The following is a 15,533-nucleotide window of genomic DNA, read 5'->3' on the forward strand; positions in this document are numbered from 1 at the left end:
GGGCTTCTGCATTCAGTGGCGTTCAAGACCATCTTCTGGTTGGCATTTAAGCACTTGTTTTTCTCCAGTAGAGTCCAGGATCGGATTATGTAATGATACGTGATTTCAAATTAGATGGGAAAATAATGAACTATTCTCAAATTTAGAAGAACACAATTGTAATTTGTTTACCTTCAGCTGCCATACAATATTTTTTTTGGAACAATTAACTCCAGAATGTGCATCATCTGGAACAGGTTCAGTTATCTGTACTGTCTTCTGACAGGTTATAGTTTGTTATGTTGTTCATTAAGCCTCATGTCCACCAGCCAAGAATGAGTAAGGTAGATTTTAGCTTTTGAGAGGACTTAAGTGCTGAAGACATTTTAATAAGTCTGTAATCCTAAACAGTATAGTCTGAATTACAGGAATGCTTTAGCTAATTGATTTGCCTGTATTCATAGCTGGCATAGTTCACTGGAAAGTGTCGGCAGTCTGCCATGTTTTTCTTCAACAGCTGTCTGCCACTGGACAGATAACTGTGGCACTGTATCAGTGACTCCTCGTCCAGGAAAATAGGTTCTCTCAACAGTTTTTGAAACTAGACCCTAGAACTAACTTTGGTTCTGTGCGTCGACATTTGACTAACAATATTTAACAATAAATGAGTTAGAATAAGAGTTCTTGGTTTTCTGTTCAAGGAAGGAATGGAAAGTTCTTTTAAATATGTGTTTGAAAGTTATTTTTTTAGTTTTTTTCTTTACAAAATTGGTCTTATTGCCGGCATAGTTATAACTGCTTTACCAGTCATTTAAAATACACATACCTTTTCCATTCAAATGTGCCTCTATTGGTTCCCTCACTAGTGGTTGCTGAACTGGATTCAGACTGTAAAGGTCTAGATATCTTTACTGGTATTTTGGATATTTAAAGTGAATCTAGCTCTTCCAATTATTGCAGTTGGTCTTGGACATAACATTTAATATGGCAGTTGGGAGCTTGGAAATTTATGTTAAATGCTTTGAGAGTCCAGTTTATTTCCAGTTTATTTCTCCAAATTGAAATGGTTACAATTTGTACACAATTGATGAAGTGTAATATACTTCTAATTGACCACAAGCCAGCAGAAATAAGGTATTGTGTGTAATTATTTTGAATGTATTTGTTTCAGTTTGTATACTGTATTTTATCAGAAAGTGAAACTTGAGCAAGGCAACACTGCAAGAAGGATCCTTAAATGGACAATTTCAATTATAAAGGGGTGCATTGAAGATGATACCTTTGACTTCATGGTTAATATATTCATGTTCAAATACCTGCTGTATGAATACATGTTTATGAATATTCATGTAATGGGGTAATTTGTACACCCACATGACCTTTGGCTTGTGTAATAGTATTTGTTGTTGCACCCATCTATAATGAATGTGTATTGAGCATACAGGGTGTTCCTTGTTTCTTTGTACTCATTCTGCTCTGATAACGGTTGACACCTCGGACAACAGCGAGGGGACAGACAATGGGCAGGAACCTACCAGCTGAACAGAAACAGTAGTGTAGCTATTTATGAGGCTCGTACAGTCTTGTACCTTATCGTGTTTGACCTTTGTGAGCTTTACTTTGCAAGCATAATTTCTTTCTGCTTCACATCAGTAAGTCACCATTATCATCAGTGTGCATTTATGATATGAAACACAGGCCCGTTTTCTTATTTTCCCAGTAGCTCTATCCCATTTTAATAGTTTAACTCAACACTTAATTGCTCATTGTGTAATCATTTAAAGATGTTTAACAGTGCTTAAATACTGAACCGCGTTAGGGTATTACATTTTAACTGTATTCTTAAGGATAATTAAAGTAATTAAATTCACTTTATCTGGCATCAAACACCCAGATGAGGTTTGAGTTCACAGCTGAACCAAAAATGCCATTGACTTTGACTAGGGATGATGGGGTATTCTCTGGGTCCATCTTGTAGCCAGATGCTTTTCCCCTCCAGTGACCCTGCTGTCCTATGGCTGTTGGGTGCTGGTGACTTATTGATCTCCAGATAACAGGACTCAGATCTGCTCCCCACCTGGCCATGTCTCTCACACAATCTGTTTGCATCAGTCGAGGCCTTTTGTTTTAACATGCTGTACTTTACAAGCTGCTCCAGTGAGTTTTGCATTCGAACAAGACGGCTCACATGTGTGCATCAATAAACAGCTGTCAGAAGGCCTCTTTGTGCTGTTCCTTTTTGCTCCTTGGGACCTGCCTTGAATGTATGAAATGCTAGTATTTATGTTTTCAAATTCCTTTGCAGAACATATTAATTTAGTTCTGTTATATATATAACTTTTTTTTAATAAAATGCAATATGAAGGTTTTCTCTCCAGTGTAGGTTTCTGAAACTTTAAAACTCTGCTTGGTCAGATGTCTTCAGGTTTGCTGTAAATGAAAAAGGGCTGTGGAGAGATTACGTGGTTCCTAATTTTGTGCCGGTCAGGGTTACAGGAATCTGTTATTGTTCCCACGGTAACATCATTCTATTCTATTCATATTATTCAACATGAACCACATCCTGAAAATGTGTGTATGCAGTGTTCTTCAAGACCGGTCAAGCAGTCTTTAGCCATGTAACGAACAGATATGTAATTGATTGTAATGAGCAGTACTTTTACTTTTGTTGTATTTTTTTAGTACATACATGAAACATCATGTCTATAGCATTTAAAACTTTTTGTTGAATGTGTGCTTGGAGAGGAGCCCTTCCTATGTTTGGTGAGTAAGATTAATGGATTTTAAAATAAGTTTATAAATTCATACAAATATTTTTTGAGTCTTGCCCATCATGGCTTGGGAAGAGTAGCACAACTGCTTCAAGACTGGAGCTGTATTTAATTAGGTTTTACCATATTTGGATTTTAATTTCATGTGCACTTTTTAAAGGTCATTCTTTAGTTTTTGTTTCCAACACCATTCCTTTGCTTTTATTATTCTGTTTATATGGGACAGCTACATCGTCAACATGATTTTTCAATGCAGACACAAGTTTCTACAATACATTGCGTCTAGTTTAAGGTTATAACTTTAATTCTCATATGTCTTGGTGAGAAGAAGCTCTGACATATCAACAGATTATCATATTCATGGTAACTCTCAGGAGATTGAGTATTTCCCTGTCCTTACTTTCATTGTATTCTGTCATCTGTGCATTTAATTATAGACTTGTGTGTTAAGCGTCTTGCTGCTAACCAGAAAAGCTATATGAGCGTATGACCAACTGCTGATTTGGCCCAATTCTGCATATCTTTGAAAAAGCTGACAAAATCGCTCTTAACTCTTAATTGCTTAGGTCAGAGTTACCACTAGAATGCAAAAATATAATAATTATTAATAGCTGTTGTCAGGAAAGTATTTGAAGAACCGTATGCACCCAGAGTTTGAAATATTATGCATTCTTCCTCCTGCGATTCCCTAGGCTCCTGACCCAAAGTTCAATCTCAAACAATAAATTTCAAATTGTGCAAGATTCTTCAGCATCCTATTTTCATTTTTTTTTTTTTTGGCTTCTTCTTTTCTTTTGGCTTCCTACATCTGCCCGAGCATGGAGATCCACACAATAACAGGATCTCTGTGTAAGGTCGGCTTGTGCCTGAAACAATGTGTTGTATTTAGTTCCTGGGAAAGAAATAAAAACACATTTCTCTCTCGGTTGTATGAAGCAATGGACTCTACTATGCCTACGTTGCTCAGGGGAGCTCCTGCAAGGTTGCTGTTGCTGTCACCAGGTGCCTCTTGTTAGCAGGCGGGCAAGGCAGGATTTAACAGTGCATGGATGCCACGGCTCAGCAGGAAAAGACAGAAACTTGGACATATTTCTTGATACATGTCCCGTCATGCAGCAAGCCAGGCACTTGTTGTTTCTCTTAAGTGTACATTAGGGGGTCTGGAACCATAGCGAACGAAGTTGCTACTTATAAAATGCATACAAGCACTAAGTTGGTAGCAAGGGTGTTTATTTATGAAGCAGCAAATTAAAGGTAAAAGCATCCATGTGTAATTTAACATGAATGAATGCTGCACATACTTATTATTTGGCGCCCCTGTCCAGACTATAATTAAAGCTACATGCAATTTGTTTTTATGAACTTTAAGCGTATGTCTTTCAATTGTATTTATATTTTTCTTTACCTGGAACTTTGTATCTATATCCTACCCATTATTATTATGTTTAATAATACTGTTTACATGCTTTTGCATTCTGCTTATATCTTCGTTCTCCTATCTGTCTCCTTTAGGATGGTTCACTGGGAAACATTGATGACCTGGCCCAGCAGTACTCTGAGTATTATAACACCTGTTTCAGTGACGTGTGCGAGAGGATGGAAGAGCTACGCAAGCGCAGAGTGTCGCAGGACATTGATGTGGTAAGATCAATATAGCCCCTGGTTTCCATTGGTTGACATAACTGTGGTGCACCATATTATCTACCTTCACCGCTCAAATGAAATGACCTTCTGTTTTCTTTCTGTATTTTTAATGTAATTTAAAGCTTGATGTCTTAAATATTCCAAATCACACAGGTATCCTTTATGTAATGCTGCTTTTATAAATATAAATGGATTACATTTTATGTACTTATTTTAACTGGGTCTTTAAGCAAATCTTTATTCTACACACACCTGTTTTGCCAGCTTGGTATGTTTTATGAACTGGGTGTGTTTTAAGGGTATAAATTCTTTAGGAGAAAGTTCCAATAGTAGCAGTGTATTCTGAGCTCATGTTCACTTGGGAAAACTGCAAGGAAAAACATTTGCCACTGAGATGAAGTGGGGAGGTGTTGTAAAGTAGTAAATCATGGACAAATACGACCTCATGATTATTTAATCGGAATGTATTTGTATTCTTAATTTTAGTGATTGTTGTGACTTAAGTGACAAACTGAAGTTTGGTTTGTAATTCGAGATCAGTCAGGAGTACGAAAAGGAATCGGTAAAGGATATTAAGCACCACATTTATTTTTTTGAATCTATTCGGGTATCGGCAAGTTTTCCTATAGCATCATTGTTTGGTATCCCTGCCATTGGTGTTTACAGTCTTGAGGAAAATATTGTATACCCTCCTATATTTTTAATGTAAAATTATATCAGATAAATCAGATGTGATCAGCTCTTTGGATATATGGAGATCTAAACACTTTACATGCAATTTGTTCCCAGATCCTGATGCTTTTTTATGCTTTAGAATAGTGTGTATAATAATTAAAGTTAGTGATTTGCTTCATAATTTTAAAATAGAAACGCCTTACACAGTGGTTCTTTGTTGTGTTGACATTGTTTGTGAATACGTCACTAATCTCCACAGTTCCTAGGTGATGATGATAATGTTGCATTGAAAAGATAGTGTTTTGACCAAAAGTTTAAACTCGGCAAAACCGCTTAACTGTGTCTGATTGCCGTTCTCTATTGAATCCTGAAAGATGTAGGGTAGTGGGACACCAAGATTGATTAGTAACCAGCAGGAATTAGCAGGAACCTAATTTCTGCTTGAAAATGCCAATAATGCTCACTCATCATATAACATTTCCTTTCACAATAACTTTAAATGCTGATTATGGGAATCATACATTTCTCTTTTTCTCTACTTGTGAACTATATTAAAGAAAATGCATCTTAGCTGTCATATTTTAGACATCATTGTTTGCCTTTCAAAGTATTGTTGCCTGGAGTAGTTGTTAAGGAAGCAGAGTACCCACAGTGTCATAGTTACTCATACCACAGGTTTGAGTATTAGGTAAATTTAACTTATGATTCAGTAGGAACCATGTTTACAGCCAAACAAAAGATTATCCCTGAATTGCAAATATGTTTTTAAAAACACTGACCCACTACCGATTGTTTCTCTTTATCTGGGGAGATTCCAAACTCCCAATCAGAGCTCTTGTTAATCTCTCACAGATTGCAAAGAAAGCAGAGTGCACGGACAATGATCATTAGAGAGAAGTAAGCAGTAATTACAGCATCTTGCTTTGTAAATGAAAGAGGATTGGTCTCGCAGTATGGGCAGCAGAATATTGCAAATGTACAGTATAGATAACTTTTAACCATATTGATGGCTTTTTTTTTTTTTTTTTTTAAGTAGAGCTGTGGATTTCTGTATTCCACTTTTCAGCTTTTACTGGCAAAATAAAAATATCTCAAGAGTCACAGGATTTGGAAACGTTCAAGGGAATTCCCGGAAAACTTGGAACTACAAATAAAATCGACCCATCTGTTTTCCTCGCCAGCTGTTCCTTAGTTAGAAGAAAAGTACAAAGGTTTATTTACTTTCATTAGAGAGCTAATTAAAATGCATAGCAGCATATCATCAGGAAGCACCATACACATTATACATGACATCTCTGCTGTGCATTGTTTTGAATAGGTAAGTAAATATTCATATTAATCATATGACTTCTTAAATATGATGATAATTAGACTTGATTGATTGAAGAACACCTTTCCTAAGCTAAATATGAAATATTTGAAATTAACACGGCACCTGCGGCATTTCTGACATTCATGGAAGGAATAGATCTTTGCTTGGTTTTAAGTGTCCAGATTGGAAAACGAGCAGTTGCTGGCCGCACTCCACCCTTAAGCCCTGTAGCACATGACCAGTAATTGATTATATCAAAGCAGAAGCCCAATTAGGCAGTTGATATTATATTTGTATGAAGCGCTTCACTGATTTAACCTTTGAGACAGTTTGTCATATCTTGAGTGGTGTCCACTCAGCCATCTCGTTTTTAACCTCTCTCCCCCTAGTCACTGCAGTGGACTTCACTAGACTGAGACATTGGCTTAGTTTTGTGTCACAGCTTAGCATTTGTTTTTTGTTTTTTGTTCAGTTTCATTCCCAGTCAAATCTTTGGATACAAAAAGTGTCTATCAAGACTCTCACTTTCTGATGGAGAAGAGGTGGTGTGAGAGGTCAGGTTATTTCTATTTTCAACTCACGTTTCATGTTGTGACTTGGGTCAAGGTTCAAGAGAACAGAGTTTGTTAGTCCTGTCCAGTTATTACTCTTGGAACTTCATTTAATTTACTAGCTATGTGTCACCAGTATGGAATCTAAGCCATGCTGTGAAGTATTTATTTCCTTCGTTAAGTTCGGACTCTTTATTTCACAGTTTATCATTTAGCTTATTTTAATTTGTTTTAAAATATTTTCATTCTCTTATAGGTACTTATTTCCTTACTGACAATAACACTGAGAATTTGTATGGTTGGGTTATATTAAGGTTCACTGGTTTTGTTGCATAACTTTCACTTTTGTTCTTGACCCCAGCTCCCTCAGTTTCCATTGATATAAAATGGGAACAAGGAGATTATAAAAACTGCACTCTCCTCCAGTGTCATGTATTCCAACTTAATTTTTTGTAATTCAGTTTTCCACCTTTCCACTGAGACTGCAACTGAGATTATTACAAGCAGAATGCCATTTTGTGTTTTGTGTTTTAAATGGAGAAACAGCTAAATAAACACTTTGTAAATTTCAAAACGGGGTCTATCACAACCAGTAGTTCACAGCTGCAAAGCAAGATTCTCCTGCTGCTATTTTCACAAACGATGCCTGAATGAACTTTGAACTTTCATGTAGTGTGTTAATTAAACATGGCAGTCCTTAAATCAGTATTCAAAAACATTGTTTGTGACATTCCATACAGTTTTTGTCTTTGATGTTGTCTCATCTTTTTGACTTGTTTCTTACCCTACTCTGGTCTTGGTGCAGGGAGAAGTTCAAGTACAGTTGGCAATACTATCTTTGCTATTCTGTGAAAAGAAAACTGCAGTGATGTATGGCCATGCATGCTAAACATATATGAGCAGCACACTGTGGCAAGATTGGGCCTGTTTTGAACAACTGATTAATTTCTTCAGAAATTAAAAGCAATGTGATCCAAAGTGAGATGAGACACCTTTTCTGAATTAATTATCATTGTAATCTAAAGCAGTGATGCTGGTACTATAAAACAAAAAAACTAAATCTTGGCAAAGACTTAACCCCACCCCACCCAGAAAACATTGATTTGATAATTAAATATTACTTTTTTTACTTGTCATCACACTTAATGTAGCAGGAGTCTGGAATCAAACACCTCTTGATTTCAAATTACCTTTTTACAAAGTCATATAAACTATTTGTGGTTCATGATATTGTTGGCAGATCTTGCAGAATATAACATAGATGTGCTCAGCAACAATAGATGTGAGATCCATGTAAAAGATCGAACATAATGGAGCAGAGTCAGTTCATGATGCTTAAATGTTTGTGTTTCTTGTGACTAAAGAAATATTTTATCCATTATACCTGCCACCTTTTGAACTTTTTTTTTTATCTTCAAAGCTTGATTGATTCCTGTATTATATTCTAATAATGGAAAAAATAGTGTGCATCACTGCTTATTAAACTGAATGAATGTAGGACTATACATTACAATTGGAATAGCATTGTTACAGTATGTGCCTTAGGATAGAGCTTTATTCCTACCTTCACTTTTCTGTGGCTGTCTCCTTGATATCAAAGTCTGTAGCATTGAGTGTCAGTTCAAGCGGGGAACTAGGGAAAGGCACTGGGTTATGTGCAAACAAGCAAACACTTAGAATACAGTAAATTAATATTATCAGTATATATCATTTTAACTTTCCAATGAAAATAACTAAAAGCTCCTCTCATGCGTGGCATAGGAGTAGGCTTCCTGTTTATGTCAACAACAAGGAATTCTTGTCCTGCCGACCCATTAGCATGTTCCTGTTTATACTGTAACCTCACTGTCGACCTGGCTTTCCTGCTCAACTCTCCATCTGCTCCTAGGATGCCCTGATTGGTCCACCAGGTCCACTGATTCACCAGACGTATATGTGAGTGTAGTATAGGGAGTCCTTCTCTTTTTAACCTTGGTAAGTTCTCAAACGTAAATAATGGGAAGCCTTTCTATTTGTTATCCAGAGGAATCCCCATTCCCTGTGGCTGCTCGTGGAATTTGGCAGCAGTCTGTTGCAGCAATGAACCCGAGTTAATGGACAAAATGTAACTTCTAAGGCCTTATTTTATTATTGCAGGAATATGGGCAACTGTATGACTGAGATCTATTTTCTATTGACTGTAAAGCTTTAGCTGTAAAGCCGATGAGCTAAAGTTTCCAGACTTTCCTAAGTAAATGCTAAATATATTCAAATAAACCAAATTTCTTACTATAATTTTGGTTTGGACAGTTGAATCCACTTCCTGCACAGGCAATGTTTTGCTATACTTCAGTAGGTAAGTGCATATTGTACATTTCTGTAACTAAAAAATACAATTCAAAGAGTAGATATTTGTAGAAGATTGATTTTAAAAAAGTTCATTCTTGGTTAGACGAGTAATTCTTTAACAATGGTATTGTGATCCTTATTACAAGGGATTTTTCTTTCGATCACTGAGCAATTTAGAGGATTTGATTTAACTAGCAGTGGCAGACTGAAAATATGAAAGTCATGCAAAAGTAATAAAATAACACCAGCAAAAGTCCAACATTTCAGCAATGTCGGGGAAATTCAAAAGCTTCAGACAAGTTCCTGTTTTTCTTTATAGTCAGTTTGTTTTTCCCCAACAGGGATTGTTTCACTTTTAATAAGATGACTTCAAGATCATTGTGCAAACATTTTCTATAACAGTTTCACAATAAAAAATATATATATTAGCTTTCAGCCATGACTTCTGGAACTCTGGCGTATCATTTTATTTTCAGTAATGCAATTATTTTATGAGTAAGATGAGAAAATGACACCTTCTCGTTGGTAATTGTTGATACAGGAGATCATCTCACTGCGAGGTACATCTGGGGCTGTGCATTTTTTATGATCCCTTTCCATTTTGTTTGTGCGTGGTTTCAAGAAATGTGGAAATGAACAGATAAACACTGAGTAGCGTGTATGTGCAATTCGGCATTTAGCTCTGACATGAAAGGAAACTGTAGAAACAATCGCAGTGTGTTCTGTGATAATCAGAGAAATAACAGATGTCTTCCCAGTTATGCAGTTACTAGGGACTCTGAGGTTAGCAGCTATACATCCCATGCAGGGATAAGCTGGTGTGGCACAGAGAGGTAAAATTAAATCTATTGTATGGTAATCTTCACTAAGCACAGGAAAGCTCTAGTTATGAAATCACCATAGTAATAAACACATTTCTCATCCCAAATGTGGTGCATGTTTTCCTTGGCTTCACTGTTACCTGATTCAGCCTTTTAATGGAGAGTCAAGCAGCCAGAGTTTTTTAATCTTTTTCTTAACACAAGTTCAAATCAAGGTTCTCGTCATATCAGTCAATCATGCAAAGACTGTGTTCACTGTAACCACATGAGGATCTTTAAATATTTACATTAAAGGTTTTAGTTAGCATTGAAAAAAGTGGGTAGTTCCCTTAGTACACCCTGTTGAATTGCTCTATAAAACATTATAGCCTTAAAGGTCAACATGACTTAAAGGTTAACAGCATTTCTTAAAATAATTAACAAAAATAGCTCTTTGTTTGCTCTATCAGGTTCTAAAGCTCAACTTAAATTTGTTTTAAATAATTGCAAAAATCCTCTCTCTAGCTCTAGCCCTATATGGAGATGCGTAAATGCGCGTACACGTTTTTAAGAAGGTGGTTATGCATTTACATACTTCTATACTGTGCATAGAGGGGGAGAGAAAGATCATGTGCAGTTATTTGTCGCCACAGCGACCTCTTAAAACTGATGAAGTAATCTTTCCTTGAGAGTGAACCACAGTCTATACAGTCAAAAGGCAATATAAAAATGGAGAAAACTGACACCAGAGACCATTTTCCACCATACCTGCCTCATTGACTACTCGCTGATCGAAATAATAGGCAAAGAAATACCTGACATAGGACTCTTGGCAGATTCACAGTTTCCCATTGACCCATGCTCCCTTGTTGCCAAGCAAACTCTCTGACAACACAGCCCCCACCTCCCGCTACTGGCCGCCTCGCGCCGACACAGGATCTCTCTCTCTTCACATCGGCCTGTCCTGCCCCTGAGGATGTGTGCAGAGGGTTATTTTTATTTTTATTTTTTTGCAACGATCTTAGGAGTCACACAAGTGGAATGATGATGAATCAGCCTCAGAGTTTTCCTCTTCACATCGGCTGATGTTGTTTCAAAACATTTAAATATATCTTCAAGACACTACTTTCAGCTTTAAATATTTATTTATTTATTTATAGCATATGTGTATGGTTATGGTTGCCAAGAGTGCATTGGGCTCGAGAATACGCAGACACAAGACTATTATAAGACAAAACAACTATTATAACTGTTATTTACATGTGTTGGATTTCCTGTTGTTTTACAAAGCACTTGTACAGGCCTTTCAAATTATGTACTATATAAAATAGATTTATTATGATGATGATGTCAATAAAGTTTCCAAGAAATTATGCAATAGTAAAACTGAGCAGCTTATTCTTATTTATTTTATTTTCACCATATTCATTATGATTTACCCCTAAATTCTCTTACATTCCTGAATAGCAGGTTTGAACAAGCTTGCTTCTCCAAAATCCATGAAACTGTATTAGTATAAGTACAATGTAATTAAATAAGACTAAGGGAAATTGCATCAATGGTGTTCTAGGCCAATTTCTAGACCAAAAATAAGAAACATCCATTAAAATCAATCTGTTTATCTCAAACCTCACTATTGCATCTCAGCCCAAGATAGTTCTGTATTAAATGAAACATAAAAAATGGTAGATTAAGGATGCATAACCTGTGAAAAGGTTACACTGATATCACTTGCAGAAGCCATGTACAAAATAAAGATGTTGGAGTTTCACAATGATGGAGCATCAGGACTGCCCATTGACCTCATATTGAAACCCGTTCTTGAAACCAAGCAGGAGTTTTTCATACTTATTTAGTCTGTTATTTTGGCATGAAAGAGAGAGAATAAGGTGACAAAGTATTTCAAAAGAGTGACTTGGCTGTTTTGAAATTCACTATGAAAAGGATTTGTTCTTTTGAACCCCTGAAGTCACACAAAGGTTTTAATAAACAGAAACTGCTTGAACAGATTTCTCTGTAGTCTTAAAGCTCAAATATGTGCCAAGGCTTTTTTGGGGTCGGTGGGGGGGCAGTGTAAATAATGATAATATTCCATAGTGACTGTTTAATCTATATTTAATTACAGATGCAAACCTTCTCCTCAGGCAGTTTTGGAGCAAGTACACTAAACAGACTGAATTTCCAAATAAAAAATGTACCATTGTGAACTGCAAAAATGACATTTAGAAATTTGAGCTGCTATGTTAAATGTATTCAATTTAGAATTTGGCAAAACTATATAGAAAGAAAAATATAGGGCCTACATTTAATTTGTCATTTCAGGGGGTACACATGCTTTAGTACAACAAGCATCATACTACATTTAATAGCAATATCTCAAAGGGAAGTTTGGTTTAATTTTAGCTTATGACGGATAAGGCGATTCATAGTTTTTTGAGATATCAGACTTATGTTAGTGATTTTGGCCAGACCCTTATGTTCAGTGATCTCTACAGCACAAGTCTCGAACAGACTCTATGCATTCCCACCTCTATCAAATTCACAGTGGAAAATCCTGCTATATATGTCAACCCCAAAATAAAAGTTACAGCAGCTGGTTTAAAAATTTGCAGTGCAGCTTTTTTGTTTTGTTTTTTGCATTTGGAAAAACATTTAAACTGAGAACACTTGTGGGAAAGTTCAAAAAACAAATTATGAATTCCTTTCTACGAAACTAATTGTAAGATTCTTTGCTGCATATCATTACTTTTTCTACAGATTTCAGATGCTAATAAGCTCTTAATAAACTCCACACTACCCTCATTATATAAAGATTTATTCTAGACAGGCGCTTCTTTACTCTGCATGCTCTGCTCAGAGATTTTAAGTGTTTTTTGAAAGCTTTTTCTAAGATCTTAATGGAATGGTATGGAAAATGTGCAAAGCCTACAGCTCTGTTCTTGTTTTTTATTTTGGATGAAGTCATGTTTTAAGGCAAGGACACTGATTAATAGTTAGTGTTGGAATTTACTCATCATCAACAATGCGAAATAGTCAGATTCAGAGCCTGGGTCTATTCCTGATTACCTCTGAGATCCTGACACTTTCTCTTTATTAGTGCAGTATCACTATATGTCTCTGCTTCTTTGTGACTGTATCTATCCTTTGTTTCAGGATAAACCTGACACCAGCGGAACGTCACTCCAGCTACGATCCCAGATTGAAGTAAGTGCAATATGTTCCGTCTCCCTTCAGACATGAGTGACACTGATGCGTCGTGTGATTGACACTCATGACAATGCGTTGTCTGTCTATGTCTACAGGAGTCCCTGGGATTCAGCAGCACCTTATCCACCCCTGAGATGGAGAGGAAGTAAGTGTGGTCTGGACAGGCTCAGTTTGTAAAGGCACTTCCAGAGCCTTTCTAGAATACTGCTGATATTTCATGTTTTAATTTCTGGATGTATTTTACTTAATTGTTAATATTTCCAGGGACATATTTAGGATATTTTACTTCCCCCTTCCCCCCCCAGCATTTTTTTTTTTTAAATAAATATAATCCGTATTCAAAATCTAACAATTACCTCACCAACACTAAACACTATAATTTATAAAGCAAAAAACTATATTTAGTACTGTAGCACAAAACTTCCCCTCAAACCGGAATGCCGGGGTTGATTAGTTTAGAGATCTTTGTGTGTGTTTGTTTTCCCCCAGCAAACCTCTGCTTAGCAAAGCAAGACAGGCTGGTGAAAACATACTGTATATCTGAGAAATATGGGTCCTAAATCATAATGGGCAGGCGTTTGTGCAGGCTGCTGCCGGATGTAGTCTGTTTGCACCATATCCAGTAATACAGTGGGCTCCCTGTTGTCTCTACTGCAGCCAGTAGACATCATGACATAAAGCAGTGCAAAATAGGGTTTACAAGAGAAGCATTTCTGTGGAACAGCAGCTTCTTTCTTTTTCTGCTCTAGTACTTTTATGGTAGTCGAGAGAGGAAGCTTTCCGATTAGCTTTCATGTGCTGTGAAAGTTATAGGAAAAAGGTCTTTAACCTTTGGGTTAACATTGAAACAAACATTCATACAACCAGTTTTGTATGTTGAGAAATATCAAGAAATAAAATGATGTCACTAGACTATAAGAGTGAAATGATTCTTGAAGAATTCATATGACCATGATACTTTTGAGTTGTGAGGATCTTACTCATTTTGAGGGTGAAGTTGGACTGAGAAGAGGAAGTGAGTTTTAGTTCCAGATGTTGCCTGGTACGTCACTGACAGATTCAGGCCCTCTGATCCTTTGAACCGGACGTCGGGCTACACTTTCAAACAGGAAAAATAATAAAGCATCCTGTAGCTTCATCTTTTTTCTTTCTCTTTTGTACATTACTGTCTTCTGAAATGTAAAGTGAGTAAAGTATAAGTCACTTAGAAGGCATCATCGCTTTCTCTGTCACATCCTCCAGTGGCACACGGAAGCCATGTTTCATATTTCCTGATGACCTTTTGGTCAGTTTTGATAAAATCACCATTTACAAATGCAGAGCTTCCTTCCACCTTTTGTCTCCTCGTCTAGATGGAGAATCCTGATTGTAAATGAAACAAAATTAGCAAAAGAAAAACAAGCTTCTGAGCTGGACCCTTTCCAGCAACATAAACACACATAAACAAAGCTCACAAAGGAGAACTTGATTGTTGACTTCATGCGTACAGTCACACACACATTCACAGATTTACATCGCTCACCCCATCGAGAGGCTTGTTCTGTAACATGCATCATTAAATCATTTCTTATGATTTGAAAGACTGAGATATTGTCCCCACAGCCAATTGAGGATGCCAGATTTTAGCTTCCTCTTACAGCTGCACTGTGAAGGAGACTGCAGGCAGCAAGTGTTTTCCAAACTCTGTCGAGCCAGATTTTCTTTCAGCCCTAAGAACCTAAATTGCCAAGCACTAAGGGACTTCACTTGGCCAGAATAATATCCACCTGGCCATCGTCTCTGAAGAGGAAAATCAAAGCCAGCCAGTGATGCTTCCGAAGCACCTGCTATCATCAATGCCAATTTGTGTACTTCCAGCTATCCCCCAAAACAAGTTTGGGATTGGTGTCTGTCTTCTCACACCGGCATTGTCCCAGACACTTGCATAGCGTGACATATTGTATGTCAGGGTAGCTTGTAAAATAATCTACTAGTTTGAAATAGTTCATATTGTGTTTAGAAGGATGTCTGAGGAGAAAAATGAGCTTTAATCGGATTAAGAGAAATGTAATATTTTAATCTTTCTTCAATTAAGTCATTCATCTCTAGTAAAAATGTTTTACCTTCATGAGAATGCCCTCATCTTTACTCTGAGCAATAGGCCACCCTGAGAAGAGCAAATTGAATTAGTGGCAAAATATAATGTATAGCACCTTACACTTCATGTGCACGATGCAGTTACTGCAGAATTTGCACCGAATGTTGAAATTCTCCGTAAGATATGGAA

At 36.7% G+C, this 15,533-nt stretch overlaps 1 protein-coding gene across 10 annotated transcripts in view; it reads left to right on the top strand.

The window, feature by feature from the left end:
* LOC136747795 (SAM and SH3 domain-containing protein 1) overlaps nucleotides 1-15,533 on the top strand; it is a 304,184-nt gene that overhangs the window by 245,646 nt on the left and 43,005 nt on the right. For 8 of the 10 annotated variants that reach the window (XM_066701028.1, XM_066701012.1, XM_066701019.1 and 5 more), the window contains exons 2-4: nucleotides 4,263-4,391; nucleotides 13,214-13,264; nucleotides 13,363-13,412. In XM_066701028.1, coding sequence (XP_066557125.1) covers nucleotides 4,263-4,391; nucleotides 13,214-13,264; nucleotides 13,363-13,412 — 230 coding nt within the window. Of the gene's footprint in view, nucleotides 1-2,679; nucleotides 2,743-3,674; nucleotides 3,753-4,262; nucleotides 4,392-13,213; nucleotides 13,265-13,362; nucleotides 13,413-15,533 lie in introns of those variants that run through there. The other 2 variants (XM_066701078.1, XM_066701044.1) reach the window with 2 other exon arrangements.

This window comes from Amia ocellicauda, chromosome 1 (assembly GCF_036373705.1).
Source record: "Amia ocellicauda isolate fAmiCal2 chromosome 1, fAmiCal2.hap1, whole genome shotgun sequence".
Lineage (NCBI taxonomy): Eukaryota > Metazoa > Chordata > Actinopteri > Amiiformes > Amiidae > Amia > Amia ocellicauda.